This window comes from Danio rerio, chromosome 6 (genome assembly GCF_049306965.1).
Source record: "Danio rerio strain Tuebingen ecotype United States chromosome 6, GRCz12tu, whole genome shotgun sequence".
NCBI classification, from domain to species: Eukaryota; Metazoa; Chordata; class Actinopteri; order Cypriniformes; family Danionidae; genus Danio; species Danio rerio.
Genome location: NC_133181.1, coordinates 12,069,289 through 12,094,598, shown reverse-complemented (window position 1 = coordinate 12,094,598; position 25,310 = coordinate 12,069,289). Strand labels below are relative to the sequence as shown.

At 38.6% G+C, this 25,310-nt stretch overlaps 1 protein-coding gene and 1 long non-coding RNA gene across 4 annotated transcripts in view; one reads left to right on the top strand and one right to left on the bottom strand.

The window, feature by feature from the left end:
• Positions 1 to 25,310, top strand: part of myo10l1 (myosin X, like 1) — a 153,922-nt gene that overhangs the window by 115,294 nt on the left and 13,318 nt on the right. For all 3 annotated transcript variants that reach the window (XM_073953718.1, XM_073953717.1, XM_001924006.9), the window contains 15 exons: positions 2,488 to 2,755; positions 6,212 to 6,997; positions 9,047 to 9,170; positions 10,565 to 10,808; positions 12,641 to 12,736; positions 13,120 to 13,213; positions 13,290 to 13,345; positions 15,066 to 15,208; positions 15,369 to 15,563; positions 17,941 to 18,098; positions 18,180 to 18,303; positions 19,803 to 20,100; positions 22,790 to 22,997; positions 24,870 to 25,006; positions 25,107 to 25,230. In XM_073953718.1, the coding sequence (XP_073809819.1) occupies positions 2,488 to 2,755; positions 6,212 to 6,997; positions 9,047 to 9,170; positions 10,565 to 10,808; positions 12,641 to 12,736; positions 13,120 to 13,213; positions 13,290 to 13,345; positions 15,066 to 15,208; positions 15,369 to 15,563; positions 17,941 to 18,098; positions 18,180 to 18,303; positions 19,803 to 20,100; positions 22,790 to 22,997; positions 24,870 to 25,006; positions 25,107 to 25,230 (3,055 nt within the window). The remainder of the gene's footprint in view (positions 1 to 2,487; positions 2,756 to 6,211; positions 6,998 to 9,046; positions 9,171 to 10,564; positions 10,809 to 12,640; positions 12,737 to 13,119; positions 13,214 to 13,289; positions 13,346 to 15,065; positions 15,209 to 15,368; positions 15,564 to 17,940; positions 18,099 to 18,179; positions 18,304 to 19,802; positions 20,101 to 22,789; positions 22,998 to 24,869; positions 25,007 to 25,106; positions 25,231 to 25,310) is intronic.
• LOC141386192 (uncharacterized) lies at positions 19,324 to 22,484 on the bottom strand. The gene is made up of 3 exons (XR_012407677.1): positions 21,662 to 22,484; positions 21,044 to 21,573; positions 19,324 to 20,934 (listed from the first exon to the last, which is right to left on the bottom strand). It is a non-coding gene; the product is annotated as an uncharacterized lncRNA (long non-coding RNA).

The following is a 25,310-nucleotide window of genomic DNA, read 5'->3' as shown; positions in this document are numbered from 1 at the left end:
GCCAGGTTTTAGCCTGAGAACCCGCTCCGTTTTCTGCCCGCCGCGCCCGGTCCCGCTAGAGCGGAGAACACAACCAAATATCACCCAGTATACAGTCCAGACAGCCAAGGTGTCTGTATAAAAACACACACACAGCACAAAGTACACAAAGCTCGTTCGTTCGTTCGCTCTCTCTCTCGCTCTCTCTTTCTCTCTCTCTCCCCGCGCCAGATTTCTGCGGCGCGGGAATACATTTCCGAATAAATCGCGGGAGCAGAACTCTAGCACGGAGCTCCATAAACAAGCAGCACGCGTCGCGTTTTTAACGTGACTTTGCACGCGATAAGATAATATATCCAGTTAACCTGATACAGTACACGCGGTTACAAGTAACAAATCACAACTAAATACATTTGCAAGCTAGAGTAAACGAGGCAACAACTTTAACCGCACGTACTTACACTTGAGAAATGTAGGAAGAAACCCATCCTGACGTCCATCAGTTACTCTTTACTGATCCTTCCTTTAACAAACTCAGATGAAGTATTCTTTGTAGCATGTAGCTTCCAGAAGTTTCCAACTGCTTGGTTATAATGCTGATGTTTCATCTTTGGGTAGAGACTCAATATATCCATCTGCAGTGTGACTTCAATCGACCGGCATGTTTGTGTGCGTGTGTTTGTGGGTGTGCGTGTGTTTGTGGGTGTGTGTGTGTGTGGGTTTCTGCATCAGAGGGCGGGGCCTCAGGTTTGAAATCTCCCGGGTTTGCGCGTGCACGTGAAAAACTTTGTTTCGTTCGTACGTCATGGCGAAACACCTAATGAGTCGGTATCAAGGCGACTCGTTTGAAGCACTATGATTCGACTCTTTTATAGATGAATCAACAGTTTTAAACACTGTATTCTTACAGATTTAAGCCTTAGCTGGATACTTCACTTCACTTAGAGCTGTGTTACACACTACATGGAGGGGAATTTTCAAAAACCCATAATATGGGCTCTTTAAATAAGTTTCTTAGAATTTGGTTTTTAATGCGATGAGGTACTATAGCTCAGTGGTTAGCACTGTCGGTTCGCAGCATGAAGGTCACCAGTTCGAGTCCCTGCTGGGCCAGTTGGTGTTTCTGTGTGGAATTTACATTTTATACTTGTGTTTGTGTGGGTTTCCTCCGGGTGCTCCAGTGCCCCCCACAGTCCAAAGACATGCACTGTATGTAAATTGGATGAACTAAATTGGCCGTAGTGTATGAGTGTGTGTAAATGCGAGAGTGTATGGGTGTTTCCCAGTGCTGGTTTGCGGCTGGAAGGTCATCCACTGTGTAAAACATATGCCAGAATGGTTAGCGGTTCATTCCCCTGTGGCTACCTCTGATAAATAAGGGGCTGAGTAAAAGGAAAATGAATGAATGGATTTTATTGTAACGTGGCTCTTCAAAGCAGTTTCTGATTTGTCTATATGTTCATTTAGCCATCTTGTCATGCTATATCACATTTTGATTTCACTAAAGTTATGCTCAGATTATAGTTTTATACAAAGAATTATATAAAAAAATATATATTTTTGAAAGACGTCTCTTATGTTCACAAAGGCAGCATTTATTTGATCAAAATACTGTCATTTTGAGAGTCATTGCTCAGTGTAAATTACTTCAGTGTCACCTGACCGTTCAGAAATCATTATAAGATGCTATTTGGTGCTTCAGAACACGCTTTCATTAATAATAATGATGAAAAACTTGTGATCAGATGTGAAGCAGAGAATTTTTAAAAAGTGTGGTCTCCTTTCGATCACTTTATAAATTTATAGATAAAAATTGCAAGTGTTTGGAAATAATATGGTGTTTTTTATTATTATTATTTTAATGTATTTATTTTTATTATATACACACATGCACATTTCATTCATTCATTCATTCATTTTCTTTTCGGCTTAGTCCCTTTTTAATCCCTTTTTAATGATTTGCCAACTTATCCAGCGGATGCCCCTCCAGTTGCAACCCGTCACTGAGAAACATCCGTACCCACTCATTCACACACATACACTACGAACAATTTAGCTTATTCAATTCACCTATAGTGCATGTCTTTGGACTTCTGGGGGAAACCAGAGCACCCAGAGGAAATCCTGCCGAGGCTCAAACCAGCGACCTTCTTGCTGTGAGGAGAGCTGAGACCCACTGTGCCTCCGTGTCGCCAATAATGGTTCCAATATGTTAACATATAGGTTGAATAAATGGCATAATATTTTTAAAAATCCAAACTTGAATATCATATACTGTGTGTGATTTGCACAAATTAGCTTATATCAGATTTCTGTATGAGCCGTCACACATCCTAATTTGCACTAGGCAGTGTTTAAAAGAATAAAATCTTTAGTTTTACACTAGCAGATGCACAGTATACCAAGGAATTTATGAAAACACAACTTATGATTACAGACCCTTTCTATTATATGTGTAAATGCTTAATATTTACCTATTGGCTGACAATGACATGACACTCATTACAGAAAGGACTTTAAGAAGGCTCTGGAGAGCATTGTGACCATCCAGAAGAACTACCGCACTCATCTCTATCGACGGAGGTTTCAGCGGAAACGCTCTGCTGCGCTGGTCCTTCAGAAGCACAGGAGAGGGCAAGTGGCAAGAGGAGTCTGCCGTAAACTACGAGACGAGAAGAAGAAGAGAGAGGAGGAGGAAAGGAAAAAGAAAGAGGAGCAGGAGAAGAAAACAGAGGGAGATCGTGAAAAGAAAAATGAAGAGGAAGACGAGGCTGAGGTAAGTGATTTTAATGTTTCTTTTAAAGGGCACCTATGATGAAAATCGTCATTAGGAAGCTGTTTGGACAGAACTGTGTGTAGGTACAGTGTGTCCGCAGTCTTATTGGAGTGATAGAAACACTATAAGTGTCTTTTTGTTAGAATAGGATCCCCAAATTGATTGACAGCCGTGCTTTAACATGTCTCCATAGTAACTCTTATAATTATATGTACAAGACAGGACATGTGCAAAGCAACCGGGATTAAAAGATCTGTTCAGCTCTCTGTGTTCAGCAGCACCTCAAGAATGAGTTTTACAAGTTTAAAATGTTTCTAAAACAGTGCATGTTTGTAATAAAGACAGTAAAATTGCTGTAATTCATCACCACTGCTGCTTGTCATTACAATTATAAAAGAAGACGATTCAATCCCGGTTCATGGACTTAAATCAGGTTTATTTTGTACATGAACATAACGGATATCCATACAGCAGTGGACATAAACATGTATCCTGTCACATTTGCCATGCTAAAACTGTGCAAAGCTAAACGCCCGTGTGTGTGTGTGTGTGTGTGTGTGTGTGTGTGTGTGTGTGTGCGTGCGTGCGTGCGTGCGTGCGTGTGTGTGTGTGTGTGTGTGTGTGTGTGTGTGTGTGTGTGTGTGTGTGTGTGTGTGTGTGTGTGTGTGTGTGTGTGAATTCTATAACTACATTTTGTGTGACTCATCTTTGCAGAAAGGCTTGAATTAACTCAAATCAAATACATCAAATAACCATTGGGAAAGTTCTTAATGCAGTAAAGTAGATTGCTTCATTGTTGTCTGTCACTGTGCTACTTATATACGAGACACAGCAGGAGGAGCTACACCCATCATAGCAATAGTGAGAAATCTCTTTAGCTCTGACATGCACGTCGGAACTGTGGCTGGGAGAACCAGCTCATGTCCATGAAAGGCACAGGTAACAAATATAGCTACATCAGTCATAACAGCTCAAATTTCCAATATACACAAAGGTATAATAAATAATCTGATGGGTATTTTGAGCTGAAAATTTACAGGCACATTCTGGAGACACAAAAGACAAAATTTTTAAAAGGAGTAAAATAGGTGCCCTTTAAATTCCATGCATGCCAGCTGTTTATGTATTTTAAGGCAAAATAACCTTGAAGTCACCATTACTGTATGTAATTAGTGTTCTGTTTGGTAAGGTGTTATTTTTTCAAAGTAGATTTAGCAAGTGATCATCATTTTTTAAGTTTGTCTCAGCTTTCTTCAAACTTTGAAACTAAATATGCGATATATTTGTTCACCTAAGCTAGAGCTGCACGATTAATGGAAAAAGATCTCAATTCATCCCCCTAGACAATCTTAATCCAGCATTTCTATGATTCTGCCAATCATATTTTCAAGTTCAGGAGAGAAGCAAAGGCGGCTGCACGAGTCTTTTCATTGTTTCACATACGTGGCTCAGTGACATGGACACCTCCAAATGGTGTTAAAAGAGTCACATACTGTATTGATAAGATACAATTCACCTAATATTGTCATTTTTATCCTCATATAATGCTGTATTCGCGGTCGGGAAATCACACGTGACGTGAACTGCTGACCATGAGCTGTTACCACAGAGAGGGTGGGCACACCCTACTTGCATACTTACATAGGTTGTGAATAACAGGTAATAAAGTTGTAAATAATATTCAGTTTGTGGCACAGAGTGATCATTTGAGAGCCGGGCGCGAAGTATATACAGTACTTAGCAGTGAAAATGAAACCGAAAGCGTGCACACCATTTAAATCAGTGGTCCCCAACCTTTTTCTAACTGCGGACCGGTCAACGCTTGACAATTTTACTACAGACCGGGGGGTTGAAATAATAATAATAATAATAATAAAATGAATCCACTGTGTACTCATGGAACTTTATTAGCACATTGCTCCAACATTACAATGCTATTATAACATTAGGAAGTAATAACTTTATTAACACATCGCTCCAACAATATAACATATTAAAACATCAAAAACTGTCCGTAACGCTAAATGAGTGGGAGCCCTGAGCTTGTTTCTTTGCAACGAGATGGTCCCATCTGGGGATAATTTCAGACAAAAGCTCCTTTTACACATACACACCTTTCCGGAAAATTACCGGTAATTTTCCGGAAAGGTGTGTATGTGTGAACAGGGCCTTTTTAAAAATACTGGTAAATTCGTTCTAGCTATTTTCTGGAAAGAGAAGTTGAAACATTACCGGTAATTTGCCGGAATGCTGCGCTGTGTAAACGCAGAAGGAAGATTGTCGGAAAGAGCGCGTACACGTCTAGAACGTACTGACGTGAGACATCTGCTTTAGCCAACCAGAACAGTTAGACGCATTCACGTCCGTGCGGTTTATGAGAATAAAAGCTTTTGAATATTTTTCCAGACACATTTAGGTGCTAGAAATTAGGCAGATAACATTTATATGTTCATCTTAATGCCAACCGTGTAAATAATTAACGATTAGATGCTTATGATAAGCCGTTGTTTGTTTACCTTCAAGACTTTTCCAAACAGCCCTTGAGCGCCTGCACACACACATATCATGCAAGTCCAGTATGCTTCTGTTCACGCGCCGTCCCCACAAATCCAGGTTGGCTTTAAATGCAAAGTCTGCCAACTTAAAGATAATTAATTCTTGTGCGGCTCGGTACTGTTTGATCCGCGGCCCGGGGGTTGGGGACCACTGATTTAAATAATCATATCGCATTTTAGAGTTATGATTGCGACAAGCATTTGAATTTTTTTTCTTTCATAGCAAACACACAGTTGTGCATGAAAATAAATGTTTAATGTCAGTAAAACTACTCTAGCCTATATAATGTTGATTTTTACCAGTGAATAAAAGGGTCTAATAATGTTGTCAATGACAGATTGCAAGCATATATCAAAAACATAATTCAACATCAGTATTATTATAAGTACAATAGAATTATTTATAAAAAACAAGTAAACCTACACATAATGTTATTGTTGTTTTACCATATGTTTGAGAAAAAACAATTATAATTGCGACTCATATTAACCTTTATTTTACATCTACAGGATCGTGAGAAAATCGTGATCTTTATTTTAAGCAAAAAAAAACGCATTTCTTATTTTAGCCAGAATCGTGCAGCTCTTAGCTAAGCTTGAACAAATTCATTATACTGTAATTTTGCTGTCACACTGAATTCTCTTTTATATGTAAATTTCTAACACACAAAAATAATTCTTTGATAAATTTATTTCATTTTCATTATTTCATTTATTTCATATAGATGGATACACTGTATATATAGACACAACCTGTCATTCTATAGACTTCTTTTCAAGCGCATAGACATTGAGTTTAAAATCCTTTCAGAGTTGCAGACAGGTGTTGTCAAGATGTTTATACGGTTATTTTTCTCTAAACAGTGTTTCTATTTCTTCCCTCAAACCTGGCATCCTTTAGTCTCCACGCACTGTTGAGGAGGATACCCGCCAGATGGAGGAAATCTTGCGTTTGGAGCGAGAGATTGAGATTCTGCAGAAGAAAAGAGAAGACAGTGTGTCCACGCTTTGTGAGAGCTCCAAACAGGAACTCCGCTTGCGCCGTGATGCCGAGGTCCTGCGACAGAAAAAAGCAGCATCTCGTGTGGCCACTGAATTCCTTGAACTCCTTGACACTGGAGGCCCTGAAGTCATCCCTGGGGATCCTAAACAAGCTGCTTCCAGATCGGCAACAGCCACTGAGGAAGAGGTAGACGAAGGCTTTCACGCAGAGGAAGAGTGCATACCACTTCCAGAGTTCCCTCCGCCAGCAGAAGGTCCAGTGGATCAGGAGATCTTAGCCACTTTACCGCCTCCTCCTGCTGCATTCGCTGAGGGCACGGTGGCTCCATCAGCACCCAACGTTCCACCTGGAGCTCCTCCTCCACCTTCTCCTCCTCCACCTCCTCCTCTTCCTGGCGAAACCAAAAAGGAAGAGGGCAAGCCTGAGGAGGCTAAAACAGATAAAGAGGTGGATGGGAAAAAGGAGGGTGAGGATGTGGACCGCACCAGCAGGCTGACGGCAGCAGAGTCTCTGCCGGACACTGAGGAACCCATCTACAGTGTACCAGGGGATGGAGAGTCGGACTACGACCAAGATGATCTGGAGGATGGGCAGAGCAGCATTGCAGCGACGGACGGAGAACATGCACGCAAGTCCACCTGCACCAACGCAAGCCAGGAATCCTACAACCGCAGCTCAGATTCAGTACGTTACACAAAGACTATGGGTCTGACAACAATCATTCTTAAAGCTTAAGGTGGACGTAATATGTGAATTTTCAAACTTATAAGATTGTTTGCACTTTTGGCTTAAAAGCTGCTTGCGAATTCGCAAACTAGCTGAGTAGGTACTGCAATTTAATTTAAGTTTACTTCACGACAGGTAGATATGTATGTTCTATAGCAGGAGTGCCAAACCCTGTTCCTGGAGATCTTTCTTTCTGCAGAGTTCTTGATTAAACACACCTTTCTGTAATTACCAAGAACTCCTTCAGATCTGAATTAGTTGGTAAGTTGTTTCTTAACAGGGTTGGAGCTGAATTCTGCTGGAAGAAAGATCTCCAGGAACAGAGTTGGGCACCCCTGCTATAGAACATACTTATCTAACAGTCGTGAAGTAAACTTAAATTAAAATGCAGTACCTACTCAGCTAGTAAGTAGATCTCCAGGAATAGGATTGGGCAACCCTGTTCCTGTATTGCTGCCTCCGAAATCTAATACTTCCATACTATATAGTTTGTTAAAAAAAACAGTATGTGAGCCGAATAGTATGTCCAAATTCATAGAATTTGAAAAACAGTATGCGAGAAGTACCTACTACTTTCGGCAAGATTCTGAAGTGCACATCCAATGGACGATACGCTATCCCATGATGCCACACAAGAGAATTCATGAATGGGAATGAAGCAACGCAGCTGACTCAGGTAGGTTACGTGATTATAACAAGTGGTGGATGTAGTACTCTCGAGTTCCATTCATGCTACTCACACTCATACTATACAGAACGTGCTTTTCTAACAGTCGTGTAGTAAATTCACATTCAAATGTAGTACCTACTGGGTAGCAGGAGATTTCGGATGCAGCATATGAATGTGAGTAGTTTAAATGAAATTCAAATGTACATCCATCATTTGATATTACCACATGACCTATCTGTGTACTCCATAATTCATTTAAAGTTGTTCTGGAGGGCAGGTGTCCTGCAGAGTTTAGCTCCAACCCTAATTAAACACACCTGAACTAGCTAATCTAGGTCTTGCTAGGTATACTTGAAACTTCCAAGCAGGTGTGTTGAGGCAAGCTGGAGCTAAACTCTGGACACTGACCTCCTAGGACTGAGATTGGTGACCCCTGGTCTACTGCATTGCTTTAATCCCATAAATCTCTCTTCTATGGTCTTTAAATGGTCCATTGGATGCTTCAAAAATCTTCAAAATCTCCTCAGAAATAGTAGTTCTTACCAACTGTTTTTAAATGCTATAAATTTAGACATACTACTAGGCTTGCGTACTGGTTTTCACATACTAAATAGTAGGGAAGTATGTGAATCCGGTCACACCTAATCTGTTACAGTGTTGCATTGCCTTGGTTATGTCTGCAATAATTTAAAGCACATCAATATGTGTTTACAACTACCTAAACAAACCTAACTGTCAGAGTAAATTCATAACAAGAAACACATAATGTGGTATAAATAGGGTAAAGAGAGACTGTATCATGCAATATGGCTATTCAAGTGTGGGTTTACAGTATTAATGCAAGTCTACCGCCTTCTAAGTTAAACAGCCAATCACTATTTGGTCTAGTCATTGCATCACTGTGGCTGCAGTTAAAATATAACTTGTATACTGTAAATCATAGGTCTCAAACTCAATTCCCGAAGGGCCGAAACTCTGCACAGTTTTGCTCCAGCCCTGATCAAAAACACCTGATCCAAATAATCAAGGCGTTCTAGACAACTCTTCAACTTCTTCAGCTGTGTTTGAACAGGGTTGGAGCAAAACTGTGCAGAGCTGCAGCCCTCCGGGAATCGAGTTTGAGACCCATGCAATTGCTAGTTTGAAAAATGTTATTTTGACAACAGTTTTGAATTTTCCCCTTTCCAATAGATAGAGTTGGCTCAGAAGTGTTTCCAATATAACTGCTAAGTTAATCTAAATTATGTTTTTCAGGAGCAAAATACTTTTTATGTACAGCTATAATATATAGCATTGTTTTTATTTCTGAGCATTCACTATGTCCTTGTCTGTATCAGTATGCTGAGAGCGATGATGAGCATGATGGGTACGTGGACACAGATGAAGAGGTGTCCAATGGAAAAGTCAACATCTTGAATGGGAACGGACCTCCATACTTCCACAGTTACCTTTACATGAAGGGTAAGATGTCATACAATAATAATTCAACCAAAATGAAAAATCTGTCATCAGTTACTCATCCTCCATTAGTTTGAGTTTCTTTCTTCTGTTGAACACAAAAGAAGATATTCTGAAGAATGGTGGGAAAAACGCTATTGATTTCCATACACATTTTTGTCCCAACTAGGGATGTCAAGGACTGCTTTTTCCAACATTCTTCATATCTGTTTTATTTATGCTCAACTGAAAAAAGAAATTCAGAAAAGTTCAGAACTACTTGAGTGTTAATAAACTTTTTTTTTTCATTTTTGGGTGAAGAAACCCCTTCACATCATCATATATACAATTTAGAAACCCTTGTTATTAGTGACACCAGTGGCCATTAAGTGAACTGCAGCCAGCAAATGCTCATACCTTGATGGTTTAATTCCTTAATGTACTCACATAGACATCTTTTTGCTTAGAAATAAACATTTTGAAATATCTGTGCAATATTCGTTTATTGATTTTCCTTCGGCTTAGTCCATTATTTATCAGTAGTTGCCACCGCGGAATTCTTTTCCAGCTGCAACCCAGTACTGGGAAACATCCATAGACTCTCACATTCACACACATACACTGCGGCCAATTTAGTTTATTCAATTCACCTATACCGCATGTCTTTGGACTGGGGGGAAACTGGAACAATCGGAAGAAACCCACGCGAACACGGGAAGAACATGCAAGCTTCACACAGAAATGCACACTGGCCTGGCCGGGACTCTAACCAGCGACCTTCTTGCTTTGAGGCAACAGTGCTAACCACCGTGTCGCCCCACCTGTGCAATAATATAGTGATAATAAACATCTGGACATTAAGATGCAAATTTTGATTTGCGCTATTTAAAGTAAATTAAGTGATGGTGTTGAGAAAGCAGCAGTTAAGAAAGCATCTGATCTTAGCAATATAAATATTTGCACCATTCTGGAATTCTCTGAAACTTGATGACAGAGATGATAAGTTCACATTGTTGGCCTGTTTTTGAGACTAGAGGTTATATGTGACTATGTGAGACTTTAGTTTGAATAATTCTGTTTTCTCTGAATCTGTTTTCAAATTGACATAATACATGTTTTAGCATTATCTGCTACATTATAAAAGCATTCATTTCATGTGTCATAGGATAAAAAAAAGTATTTCTTATGAGCATGCAAATGTCTAATCACTTATGCTTTTCCAGCAAAAATAGGCCTTTATCTGTCTATAGACTTTCATTGAAATCCTAGGAAGTCAAAGCTTTTATAAGCTGTTGATCGACATTAAAAATGGCAGTTGATACATTATTACATGCTGTATATCTGCTTTATAGTTGTTTCAATGTTGTTATTGACTGTATAAAAGTTTAAATCATCTCTCTTTTCTATCTCAATCACAGCTGGGTTGATGATCCCATGGCGGAGGCGTTGGTGTGTCCTTAAAGACGAAACCTTCATGTGGTTTCGCTCTAAACAGGAGTCGTTGAAGTCAGGCTGGCTGTACAAGAAGGGCGGCGGTCTGTCCACTCTCTCCCGCAGAAACTGGAAGATGCGCTGGTTCGTTCTGCGCGACTCCAAGCTCATGTACTTCGAGAATGACAGCGAGGAGAAGCTGAAAGGAACAATCGACATTCGTGCAGCCAAGTACATTTCAGAGAAAAGAATTTGAGAGAAAATAGCTTTAAGGTTATATTAGTCAAATGTATAGGCCTGTTCACACCGGGTCACTTGATATGTTTTCTCTGATCGGTTATCTGATTTGTGAAATCTCTTCTATTTACATTTTCACATAAATATTTCTCCACTAAATGGATATAATTCCAATCTTTAAATCCAGTGCTTTATTCAAATTTACCTAGGTTACATCAACTAAAGCATCAAATAAATACTAACTACGCCTAAATAAACTCAAGACACATCATTGTATATAATTATCATTATTATTTACTGAAACAAAAGCTTTATATATTATTTACAGGGTTCCCATGCTTCTTATAAGTACTTGCATATCAGGCATATGGATTCCAGGCCTGCTTAAAAACAAACATAGGTCCTTTAATATGCCTAAATCAAATTTTAAATCAAGTTTGTTTAAGGTTTTATTTAAACAATTGTACTCGATTGTTAACTATAAAACTGAAATATTATTAAATGTAAATCTTGTACAAAAACACTGACAAATAATGCACATTTTATCGATATTTCAGAAACAGCATTTGAACATTACTAGTGTTGAATAAAAACAAATTTCAAAAAAAGTCCTTAGAACATGACTTTTTAAATCAGTCAACATTTTTTGACATAAATATTAAGTGTAAGTGAAATGTTAAATACAGTCAGGGCTTTATGGTGCTACATATGCTGGGGTATAAATTACAAAGGTGCTTGATTTGAAATTAATGGTGCATTAAAATGTCTTTGAAAGTTCTTGAATTTCCTGTTCATAAAAGCGTGGGAACCCTGTATTCAACATACAAAGGATTTCATACACTCTCAAAAATAAAGGTATGAGAGCTATCTCTGGGGTGGTATTCAAAAGGTACATGTTAGTAACTAAAGGGTCCTTATTTATTCCTCAAGAGTACATACTAGTACAGGGGTGGGCACACTCGTCCTGGAGGACCGGTGTCCTGCACAGTTTAGCTCTAACTCTGATCAAACACACCTGCTTATAGATTTCTAGTGATCTTGAAGACACTGATTGGCATGTTCAGGTGTGTTTGATTAGAGATGAAGCTAAACTATGCAGGACACCGGACCTCCAGGACCGAGTTTTCCCACCATTGTACTAGTACATAAAAAGTACAAATGCGTACCTCTTGAAAATTTTAGGTATTAATATACACCTTTGAGGTACCAATATATACATTTTAAGTGCAAATGTGTACCTTTTGAAAAGGTACCACCCCAGTGACCGCTCTCATTCCTTTATTTCTAAGAGTGTATGTAGGCTACAGGAGGTTTTTATACTTCACTCGTGTTCCAGTACAACATCAGCACAAAACACTGTCAGTAAGGTGCGTTTTGCGATAACTGTCATTACAGCCTAAATGAAAAATAAATTTTGGTCGTACAGATAAACAGAAATGTAAAGAGTTTACTTTGGAAACTAATAAAATGCTGTATTTTTATGTTATTTTTCCTCTCCATTCACAGAGATAAGCTGCTTCAGGTAGTGTGTTGCATCTCTGTAGTTAATTCTGCCATTTGATATTAATTTAACATTTAAATGTATTATTTAATGGTTAATGTCTGGTCAAAAATAGAATGAAAATGGTTTGATTCCTATCCAACTCAAATGGGTTTCGGAGGGCATTTAAACCTGCCCTTTTTACCATCAGAAAAATCACATGAAGTGACCAGGTGTAAACAACCCCTATGACATAAAGACACTTTTTCTAATTGTTGCATGCAACTGATTTAATGCTACTTTTTTTTTTTTTTTTTTTACCCAAAATTTCTTCCTCTGTTTTCAGGGAGATAGTGGATAATCATGAGAAGGAGAATGCTCTGAATATTGTGACCGATGAGAGAACGTACCAGGTGTTTGCTGAGTCTCCAGAGGATGCCAGGTATACTGACACCTTTAGTTAGATAGATTATTAGTTTCCATAAAGAGCGATAACGATATTCATTTCTATATTAGTTGTTAATACTTCCAGATTTAAGAGAGTACCCAATCAATGACTGAAGCCTCAAAAATTAGAGGGTCTGTTAAATGGCATGACCTATTTTCGGCTGATAAATTCATTATAGTGAAACATTTGGTACATCTCTAATGTCAACACACTTCTTCCCACTTGATTCCCATTGTTGCACATTACTGCTGTGTGATTGGCTCCTAAATCAATAAAGAGTAAAAAAGTCCAGAGCTTATCATTGTTATTTTTTTGTAACTGCACCAAATGTCTCTCCTTAATCTCCGATCTTTCTTCTGCTCCTTTTTTTTTCTTAGCGGCTGGTTCACCATGTTGAGTCGGGTCCACAATGCCTCCCCAGAGCAGCTGCTGGAGATGTCCCATGAGCAGGCCAACCCAAAGAACGCTGTGGTCAGTGTTCTGATATCTCATGCTCTCTTATTATTAAAACACCTGTTGACAGCTGGTTCTGCTCTCCTTCCCTCAGGGCACACTGGATGTTGGATTGATCGATTCGGTTTGTGCTTCAGACAATCCTGACCGGTGAGTGTGAGAAGATGCCAAATGCAGAAAATGATTGAATAAAAAGAATACAGTCCCCAGGGAATACAATTTTACTATGCTAACCTTGAGCGACACGGTGGCTCAGTGGTTAGCACTGTCCCCTCACAGCAAGAAGGTCACTGGTCCCACAGTCCCCCAGGTTTGAGAACTGGGTAGCAGCTGGAAGGGCATCTGCTGTGCAAAACATATACTGGATAAATTGGCGGGTCATTCCGCTGTGGTGACCGCTTATGAATAAAGGGACTAAGCCGAAGGAAAATGAATGAATGAATATACTAGCCCTTGGGTTATCTAAATATAAGCTAGTGTGCTTCAAAACTATGACAAGATTAACTTGTAAGATATATGCAAAATTCAAAACTGAGGGCTTTATTTTGACGGTCCATGTGCAGAGCGCAAAACGCAGGGCGCAAATGCTTTCAGGGCGTGTCAGGATGCGTTTTTTGCCAATTTAAGGAAATCTGCCTTGAGCCGCGGCGCATGGCCTAAATGGGTTGAGTTAATTTTCTTAATGAGTTATAGGTGTGTTTTGAGAATAAACCAATTAGAGTCTCATCTCCCATTCCCTTTAAGAGTCAGCTGCGTCACGCCAAGAGCGCATTAACTATTTACAGGACGCAAAGTAAGTCTAAGTGGAAAAAAAGAGCATTTCACAAGCAAACAGTTAACAGTTTTTTTTTAACAGAAAACTGTTAAACAGAGCATCTACTGCGTGAGAATGAGAGATAATGGATCACTTTCACTTTCGCTCTTGAATAGGGAAACCTTTACGCACAGAAATCAATTAGTCTATAAATAAATACTTTTGTTTAAGCGCAAATATTCGTTTCAAAACTATTTCTAAATTCAGTTCTAATTTCCAGCAAACGAATAAATGAATAATAATAGCAAAATGTGCTCAAAAACCTGAGTTATATCCTAAAACACATGATGTGCCCCATATGGTCTACAACCTGACAGGTGGGCAAATCTAAGCTTGTTTTAATAAAACAAATATAAATATGGATATATTAAATAATACTGCTAATAATAATAACATTATACAAAAGCAAATTGTTATGAATGAACTGAAAAAGCCTCCCAAGATAAAGAAGACATAAAAGCAGTGGTTTTTCATATTTATATAGGCTAGAAAATGTTTTGTAATATTTTAATCCTTTATATTTATATTCTATATCTGTTCTTATTATATCCAATATATATATATATCCTTAATATTTACATTTTTTCATATGTAAAGATATTTGCCTATTGCTCTCTTGTGCGTATTAAGCAGTGCGTAAGCGAGGCGCAACTCTGGGCCGGAGTTTAGACCGGGTTAGTTTTGGTCTAATGAAAAATCTATTATAGTTTCTCAAAATAGCAACGCACCAGCGGTCCGCCTCAGAACGCCTTCCTTTTTAGACCAGAACGCCTATGGGCGCACAAATGAGCGCTAATGCATTTGCTATTTAAACAGCGTAGCGCAACGCCTCAAAACGACTCTTGCGCCAAGCTGAAACTACCAAAAGACTATTGCGCAGCATCTTGCGCCACACTGCGCAGGGTGTATGATAGGGCCCTGAGTCTCTCACTTCTGCTAATACGGACAGTAATATGCAAACAGTGGTAAGGATAGACTGCCCAACTGTTATGGTTACTGCCCAAACCCTAAATATAACCATTTTTTGTGATGCTAACACTGTTTTCCTCCAATCAGGCCCAACTCCTTTGTCATCATCACAGCCAATCGTGTGATCCACTGTAACTCAGACCTGCCAGAAGAGATGCATCACTGGATCAGCCTGCTGCAAAAACCCAAAGGAGACTCGAAGAGCGATGGACAAGAGTTCCTGGTCAGAGGTGTGACAGTCATCTTCAAGTTTGAAACTTTTAGAAACCAAACCTAAATGTAAACTGTGTTTGATTTAGTTCTGAAAGATTCCCATATGAGCATTTAGATTGAACTCAATATGATTGTGTGTATATTTTAGATGCTGTAAATGTTGCTTTTGTGACACAGGATGGCTCCACAAGGAGATGAAGGCGGGAGCCAAGAGTTCTGCTCTTAAACTGAAAAAGCGCTGGTTTGTCTTGACGCATAATTCTCTGGACTACTACAAGTCTTCTGAACGCAATGCATCCAAGATGGGGACTCTGGTTCTAAACAGCCTGTGCTCTGTGGTCCAACCTGAGGAGAAGAAGTTTAAAGAGACTGGTATGGCTACTTATTAAGTCTGTTACAAGATGTATGGTATATGGTTTACAGTACTGTATGTATACATTACATATACAATATAATAAACAGTATATCATTGAATATAGACTATAGAGTATAGTGATTTTAAACATTATTTATTTAAAAAAACTAAACAGTTATTTTATTAAACAATTATAATCATTAAAATAAGAGTGTGATCACTTAACATCTTTAGGACTAGAAAGATAAAACATTTAAATTCAAATGAGAAGTTGCAAAATATATTATAATTTACTAAATTTAAACTAAATTATATTTATTTTCGATTCTCTTGATTTTTCTGCTTTATTAAAATTGTATTTAATATTTCTCCCTAACATACAGTATATTTGGTCCCACTTTATATTAAGTGTCCTTAACTACTATGTACTTACAAAATAAAATAAATAAATAAATAAATAAATACAATGTACTTACTGTGTTCATAATGTATTTGAGAACTCTTGTGGTTGTCACGGTTGAATGCAAGAAAACAGACCCAGTTGCAGCAATGAACAATACAAAGGGGTTTATTGACAGAATAAGGCACAAGTAGACACACAGGGGGATGATAAGGTCCAAACCAGGGGTCTCAAACTCAATTTACCTGGGGGCCGCAGGAGGCAAAGTCTGGGTGAGGCTGGGCCGCATAAGGGATTTCACAAAAAAAAGTCCTCAAATGTCATTATTAACAGTTTTAATTATTTCTTCTGAACATGAAGTGTCCTGAACATTAATAGAACATTGAGTGAAGATTATGAACAGTTCTTCTGAACATGGCATCTTTTGCCTACTTCTTGCTGCCAGAGACTTGACAGCGCTTCTTCTCACAAATCTGAATCACATTTGGCTTTAGAGCGGAAGCAGTTGAGACCCTCAGTATGGCTTGAAGATGATCATCATTAAGTCTAGACCTGTACTTTGACTTATTGAAGTCCTAGGGAAAAAAGTGGGGGAATTCACTCAAAACTTCCATTCCCTCACCTAAAAAAAAGACGTATATATGTATAAATAAAACACCCCCACCCCACTCCAGTCACATCAGTCTGTACCCGTCTGTATCTACCTATAATATATATAAGATGCAGGGCAGGCACGTGCACACATAGGGCTCAACCTGTGCAGACAGAGCACATGCCCTTTTTAGTTTTGCGTAGAAAGTGCCCTTTCAAAATGATCAAAAGTGCCCCCGAGTTTGAGACCCCTGGTCCAAACGGTAATGGCAACAACACAAGAAAGCCAGTGGTAGTGACAAGATGGTACTAAAATGAACAGCCAGCCAGGAGTAGGAGCAACAGTGGTCAAAACCAGATCTAGATCCTGGAGCAGACTCCAGACTGTCTTACCAGGGAGGTCAGGACACGGAATAGAACTGGAAAAATTCTAAGACACAAGACAGGACAAACAGACAGTAATAATATACAATAAAATAAACTAAAACTGAAATAAAATAAAAATCTAAATACTAGAAGACAGAAAGACAGACTTTAGCAATCTGATAAAACAAAACTGAAATAAAGACTTCTAGAATCTTAAAGAGAGTAATTAAACAAATCAAACAACTACTAATAATTATCTACTAAGAAGACTGAGACTGACAGGAAAATGGAACAATGGCTCTAAGGGTAAAAGTAAAATAAAGATTAGAACACAAAATTAAGTAAACACTAGAAACAACGAAAGAAAGTAATAGCTGCAAGCAAACAATAAATAGACAAGCGAACTAGAACAGGCAAAACCAAAAGCTTAGTACAAATGCAAGGCAAGGATACAAGACAAGCTCACATGGAACGAACCAGCCAAGAAATGAGAACACACAGCCCATTATATAGAACAAAGCACACGAGAGACAGGTGAAAACAATCAGGATAACAAGGCCTAAATATGAGGGCGGGGTAACTGAAAGCAAGGTGGAAAGACAAGAGGAGCACATGGCCAACTCAAATTAAGACTTAGCAGTGTAAATAAGCACAGGACAAACAAGCAAGCATTAAACACTGACAGGACAGACAAGACTGTCAGGTCAGGACCATGACAGTGGTGCTCTTGAGTTGGGAAAGGGGTTGGGTTATGGACAGGTTTGGTGGTGTGGGTAGGTTTAAGGGTGGGTTAAGGTGTTGGTAATGGTCAGCAGAGTATTTACAAATGTAATTATAGAAGTTAATTACAGATGTAATTACATACAGGTATTTAATCAAGTATAAGTATTCATCCAACATTAAAAAAAACAAATAAGTACAATATGTGTAAATAAATGAGTGAATGCAGTACTATAACCATGAGAATACATTATGCAATTGTTTCTTTCATTGAACATACAGTAACATGTCCATGCTGATGTGTGGTTCGACTGCAGGTTACTGGAACATCATAGTTCACGGACGTAAACATTCATATCGTCTGTACACCAAGCTGCTGAATGAGGCCATGCGCTGGGTTTCTGCCATTCAGGGTGTCATTGACAACAAGGTGCCCATTGAAACGCCCACCCAGCAGCTCATCAGAGACATCAAGGTAATTCAGCTTAAACACATATGTTTAGTCTTTGCAATCAAGAATAAAACTCGAACTTGACATTTTTGTGATTTTGTGTAGGAAAACAGTGTTAATTCTGAAGCTGTGGAACAAATGTATAGAAGAAACCCTATCCTGAGATACACCCAGCATCCCTTGCACTCGCCTCTTCTGCCACTGCCCTATGGAGAGGTCAGCGACAGCCGTGAGTATCTCTGATTGGCTAAATCCCTCACAAATGAGAAACAAAGGAAAGGTTTTTGAAAAATTGACTGACCGTCCGAATGAGCCACCGTGTCGGGCTGGGTAGCGCTAACCAGGCTGATAGAGCCCGCGCTAATGGCATCAACGGAGTGTTCACAGACGTGCCAGCTCTGGAGGGGAGTGCTCACCGAAAAAGAGCTGAAAATAAAAGATTGTCTCTTACCTTCCTCCCTGGATCCCGCGATGAGGCTGGAGTGAGAGAAAGGAGACTTCTCTTGCACCCTGGAAGCGAGCTGGGGGGGTGGGGTTTGAACACCTGAAGAGAGTGCACCTGTTCAAAACAATATCATCACATTCATTCAATTTCCTTCGGCTTAGTCCCTTTTTTCATCAGGGGTCGCCACAGAAGAATGAACCACCAACTTATCCAGCATATGTTTACCACAGCGAACGCCCTTTCAGCTGCAACCCAGTACTGGGAAATATCCATACACACTCATTCACACATACACTACGACCAATTTAGTTTATTTAGTTCACCTATACAGCATGTCTTTGGACTTTAATGCTGCTACATGTGCTGGGGGTGTGAATTTTAAAAGAATTTCAAATTAATGGTGCTTTTAAAGTAAAAACAGTAATGTGTTAAATATAATTTGAATTTACAAGCTATAAAACAAGAATATTAAGACAAAGCATCTATTTGAAATGGAAATACTGCATTTTAAAAGTCTTTCATTTTCATTCATTCATTCATTTTCTTTTCAGCTTAGTTCATTTAGTAATCCGGGGTCGCCACAGCGGAATGATCCGCCAACTTATCCACCATATGTTTTACGCAGCTGATGCCCTTCCAGTTGCAACCCATTCACACTCATACACTACGGACAATTTAGCCTACCCAATTTACAAGTACCACATGTCTTTGGATTGTGGGGGAAACCGAAGCACCTGGAGGAAACCCACGCGAACGCGGAGAGAACAGACAAACTCCACACAGAAACACCAACTGACCCAGTCGAGGCTTTAACCAGCAACCTTCTCGCTGTAAGGCGACATCACTACCTACTGCGCCACCGCCTCGACCCTGTCTTATTATTTTTCGATCAGTTTAATGAAAACTTTTACTATTTTAAAATATAAAATGTATCTAAAACATTTTCAAAAATATCACAAAGGAGAAGCAAAATAAAATCTCAACACTGACAATAATATGAATATGTTTTGATCATCAAATTAGCATTAATAAAACAAAAAAAGAACAATGTAAACCAGTGTAATGACTGGGTAGACACAAGAGTTTAGATCACAGATATATATGAATAAGAATAATATTAGACTGTTGTACAAATTGACAATTAAATAAAAACACACTTGGTGAGCTTGAGTGCTTTCAAAAACATTACAAATTGTAATTATTTTAATTTAATTTCTTAATTTATCCCTCTCGTTTCATGAAAATCATCTTACCAACAGATATCTGTCTTCTTTTTTCTATAGTGCGAAAGGAAAAGGGCTACGGAAGCCTCCAGGATGAAGCAGTGAAGATCTTCAACTCTCTTCAGGAGATGGAGATCGTTTCAGACCCTGTCGCCATCATCCAGGGCATCCTGCAGACCTGCCATGACCTGCGGCCACTGAGAGACGAGGTTTACTGTCAGCTGATCAAGCAGACCAATCACGTGCCCCAGCCAAACAGCCCTGCAAACCGCGCACACTGGCACCTGCTCACCTGCATGAGCTGCACCTTCCTGCCCAGCCGCGCCATCCTGCGTTACCTTCGATTCCACCTGAAGAGGTAACAGAGAAGGGCTGAGCGATTTTAGGAAATAATCTGATTGTGATATTTTTGACCAATATTGCAACTGCGATTTAATATACCATCTTCTTTATCTTTTAAAAGTAGGTATATAGAATAGCCAACACAATATTAATTTGCTGTATAATTAATATCTATTTTATTGAGTTCAATATTTCACACTTGGCCACACAGAATATTATTGTATTTTGTACATAATTCTAATTCATAATTATGCTTTCAGTTTTTAGTTTCAGTTTTATCATTTAGAATATTTTGTTTACACAATTACAGTAGTCACCTAAATTTAATCAAACCGCTTGACAGTTTGTGCAAAGCTATATTATGCTGAGGTTAAACATAATTAACAAATACTATCACTTCACTACTTTACAATAGTAATAATTTATTTCAGAAAACAAAAATAGAAAGAAGTAAACTGTAACGTTTACTGTTGTGTTGTATGTACATTTTCTTTTCCTTCATTTAAAAAAAGCAATACGTGTAGCTCCTCTACACAGTGTTGCCAGGGTTGCGGTTTTCCCACATTATTGGGCTCTTTTAAAATGCTGCTGTGGGAAAAAATATAAAGTTGTGGGTTGCTTTTTTTGCACTTTTACTTTTATTTAAAGTGGGATATTCTTAATGGGTATTGATTCTGGAATTCGTACCTGGCAACCCAAAGACCACTGCAACTGTGTAAGTAAAGCCATCTGATGACAAGTCACATATTAAATGTTCAAAACTTCAGTTATGCCCACATCTGAGAAAGGTATTGTTGTTTGGTGTGCGGAAAGTCAGTCAGTACTTTAACACGTATACTGTATTTTTATACTGTAAATGTTAAACCTTTCCCTTTGTGGGAATGCAGCAAATGACTTTGATTGGACATGAGAAAAAAAGTTGCTGCTGTTTATTCCTGTTGAGCCTGTTGAATTGTCACTGGGCTGGAAAATCTATCTTGGACCTGGCAACCCTTGCTTCTAGGTGACACCGTTTACTTGAGCTATTAAAAAAAAAAAAGTCCAAGTAAAAGAAAATGTACATTTGTTAATAATTTCATTACCTTGCACATTTAAAAGTTCCCTGATGCGTGTGTTTTAAGTAGGGTTGGGTATTGTTTGGGTTTATTTCGATACCGGTGCTAAATCGATACTTTTAAAACGGTACCGGTGACAAAACAGTGCCTGAACCAATACTTTTAAGCCACAAAATTATGGTGGATGACACTAGAAAAAAAATTTTTTTTGACAATCTTGAAAAATATAATTTTAATAGAACAATATAATTAAAGTTTAACGTAAACATCAAGTCATATTTTATATATTTGAATAGCATTAATATATTTAGTTTGAACATTTGACGGAAATAAAAAATGAAGGCAAAACTAAATGACTTGAATATGACGTACATTAGCATGACTGAAAACAACATTTGATCAATGTGTTATATTTGTTCTTTGGTACTTGCCGACTGTTTGTAAATTCAAGACTGCATTTCCTAATGTAAAACTATGTACACTAGATTTCTGATTAATAATGGTCTCTGCATTGCCGAGCACTTTCTATATTAAAAGTGTTAAAATCGCGATTACCTGTGTCAATTTGGGTGTCAACCTCTGACAAATGTGGGGAACTAGGCTAATGCGTGCAGCACCGTCACCGTCAGAGAGAGCAAGTGCACATGTTGCTGTGCCCGAATCCTTGCTTTTAAAATATGCTTTAAAACACTTAGTTTAAGCAAATTTGATTAACATGATCATGCGTGTTGATCTGAAAAAAGTCGCTCTCGCTCACCGAATGCGCTGTAGCTACTGCGTGCGTTGCCTGCGTCGTTCCCTAAGCAACAAGAACAAACGCCTGACATCGCTATGACATGTGTGCCTTTGATGCACCTTTGATGCTTCTTACGTCCTTGTCGCAGCACCAGTGGCACCGAAATTAGGCACCAAAATTCATAAGCTGATTTGATACATACCGGTTACAAAGGTACCGGTGCTATAATGGCACTGGGTTTTGGTACCAAACCCTAGTTATAAGACTACAAAATATGACTAAGTTATTATACACACACTCTGAAATAAAGGTACAACACCTGTCACTGGGGTGGTAGCTTTTCAAAAGGTCCACATTTGTACCTTTTAAGGTAAATATTAATAACTAAAAAGTACAACTGTACCAAATATCACCTTAAAGGAACAAAAGTGTACAATAAAGGTGCAAAATTGTACCTTGAAAGTATCAATGTGCACCTGTAAGATACAAAATTGTACCTTTCAATTAAATTAAATTCAATTCAATTAAATTCAATTCAATTTAATAAACTTTATTGTCTATCCCACAGGGTTAAAAAAATTCTTTGTCATCAGACATAGGCTCACACACAACAACAAAACATAATACACTTACATTATTATTTTTAAAAAATCGTATTTTAAAAATCCTATTTAAAAGGCACTGCCCCATAAGGCAGCGTTTTTGTAATTTTGTTTCTGAGAGTATCCTAAAGATATCTGGCAACATGGAAATCCGTAATGTGTCTGTTTGGTAATATTGCATTATCATAGCAAATGGAATGATTCATTCAGCCCTACTTGGAACCCAGTAATGGTCTAATTAACATTCTCATTTCATTTCTGGTAACAAAAGCTACTTTTTTTTTTTATCTGTTTCTGTGAATAATCTCTCAGGGTTAGAGAGCGCTACCCTGGCACTGAGATTGAGAAGTATGCCCACTTTATTGGTGAGTCCCTGAAGAAGACGAAGGCCAGGGAGTATGTGCCCTCTCAGGAGGAGATCGCCGCCCTGCTGATTAGACAAGAGATGACCACTACTGTGTACTGCCATGGAGGAGGGTCCTGCAAGATATCCATCAACTCACACACCACGGCTGGAGAGGTCAGAGAAGGAGAGAGAGATGATCAATTTTATTTACAACCACAATCCTGAAAAAGTTGGAATGTTATATAAAATGTGATAAAGAATCTGTGATTTCTACTTTTATTTAATTGACAAAAGTACAAAAAATAATTTTCAATTTTTTTACTGGAATACGATTTTATTGTCTGAGATAAATTTTGTAAATCCTAAAAGATTCATTTGATCCTATGAAGACACTTTCCTGCAGTTTGGCTTTTCTTATGACAAGCAACAAATCAAGAACCAGTGAGCACACTGATCCTGATTGCGCTATCAAATGTAGTTTAATTTTAAAGTTTTAGGTCTCCTGGAGCATTTGGGCTGAACGTTTGACGGCGTCTACCAAAACGAGGATGTTATAAAATACATTTTATACCGATATTATTACTGGAAACTTTCTGTGGTTTTATATTATGGATGATGTGCTGGGTCATCCCTCCATTAGTGGCAACACCACTCGATGTACGATGCCAACAGTTGGTCGGCGAGTAAACAAATATACTGAATTAAAATACATGGGCCTATGCGTATAGACATATAATGTACTGCTGTACAGTAACGTATCAGTTGTTTGTTTCGGTTGTCTTTATTTTAATCGTTTCGTGATGATATGATGATGTGCTTTATCTGCCTGACTCCCGCTGAACTGGGCGGGTTGTGTGACGTTTGATTCGGGGAACGGTCAGGGGGCAGGGTTTGCATGCCGTGCTGTGTTCTATTAGTCTGACAGTCGAAACACGACATGCTTTCGGCCTGACTGCTCAAGCTCCCGGGCTATTGGCTCGGCCCGGCCTGATAAAAGCCCTGGCTTGCACTGACCCGACAATGGAAATGCGACTATTGTGACAACTTCAAACTCACTTTTGGAAATTGTATTTTATTTTTTTTTCTGGTTTTATTGTCAAGGCATGTTATAAGTTAATTTAAAGCTATATTGTTTCTGTTTATGTCAGAATGCATGTTACAAAATGCATCAAAGATTGATGAAGTCAAACTCTAGATGAGTCTTCCATGTGTCTGTGTTTGGTGTGTCTTGAGTGTTGTTGATTGGCAACACGTGATTGGTTTTTGCTACTCAATATATTTGCTAGTCAAAAACACTATAGGCTAGTTCTGATACTGCAGAGCTCACATCAAATTGTCAAAAAGACTTTTTTTTCAAGAAGTTGCTGGGGTAAACGGACATTGACTTCTCAAACTGAGAGCAAAGGGGCTAGATTTTGATGAGTGACAGATGCAAAAGCAAAGGATCTGTTATAGAATGGAGCTGCAGCAGAGCAGATGTAATGGTTGACTGATACATGGTAGAGACTAGATCGGATCTAGTGCAATATGCACATCAATATAGCAGCATTATTTATGACGCTGTATCACAATGATTAATATTTTTACAGTACTGTGATAGTTGGGTTTAGGGTTGTGGTGGGGGTAGGCATTAAAAATAAAACTAAATGGGTAATTTAATAGATAGCATAAATAACACTCTGTACAACTGCTGTTTTAATATTACTGTGACGGTTGGATTTAGGGTTGAGGTGGGGTAGACGTTAATAAAATACTATAAATGGGAAACTTAATAAATAATAGAAATAATTTTGGTTAACTTCCGTCCGCAACCATATCCGATCTAGCAGCCACCGTGGTATATGTGTGAGAGTGCCAGTCTCTTGGAGTGATTTATTGGGATAGAACAGAAACATATACTACCATCAAGACTGTGTCTTTCATAGGAAGTCACATAATACCAACTTTTTCAGAATTGGGTTTGTACAATCTCAGACGTCAACATTGCATGCATATATGATCTAATATATAAGTGGTCTAATCTTATGTGTGCTTGTCTGCGTCAAGGTGGTGGAGAAGTTGATTCGTGGGTTGGCCATGGAAAACAGCAGGAATATGTTCTCTTTGTTTGAACACAATAAGGTGGAGAGTCGGGCTATAGAAAGCCGTGTGATTGTGGCTGATGTGCTCGCAAAGTTTGAGAGGTAATCTTATGGTTAATAACTTGACCAATATCTAGAGCGTCTGTAAAATCTATATTTCTGTCCATGGTTTTACTTTGCGTGCTCTGCTTTGCAATTTCAGGTTAACAGGCAGTGAGGAGGAGGAGGAGGAAGGACCCTGGAGGCTTTACTTTAAGCTCTATTGCTTTCTTGATGTGGAAAGCATGCCTAAAGAAGGAGTGGAGTTTGCATTCATGTTTGAGCAGGTTAACACAAACGTATTTCTAAATGTTGTGTGCATCATAGAGATTTTTATTTATTCATCTAGTTTAAATTAATAAATAAC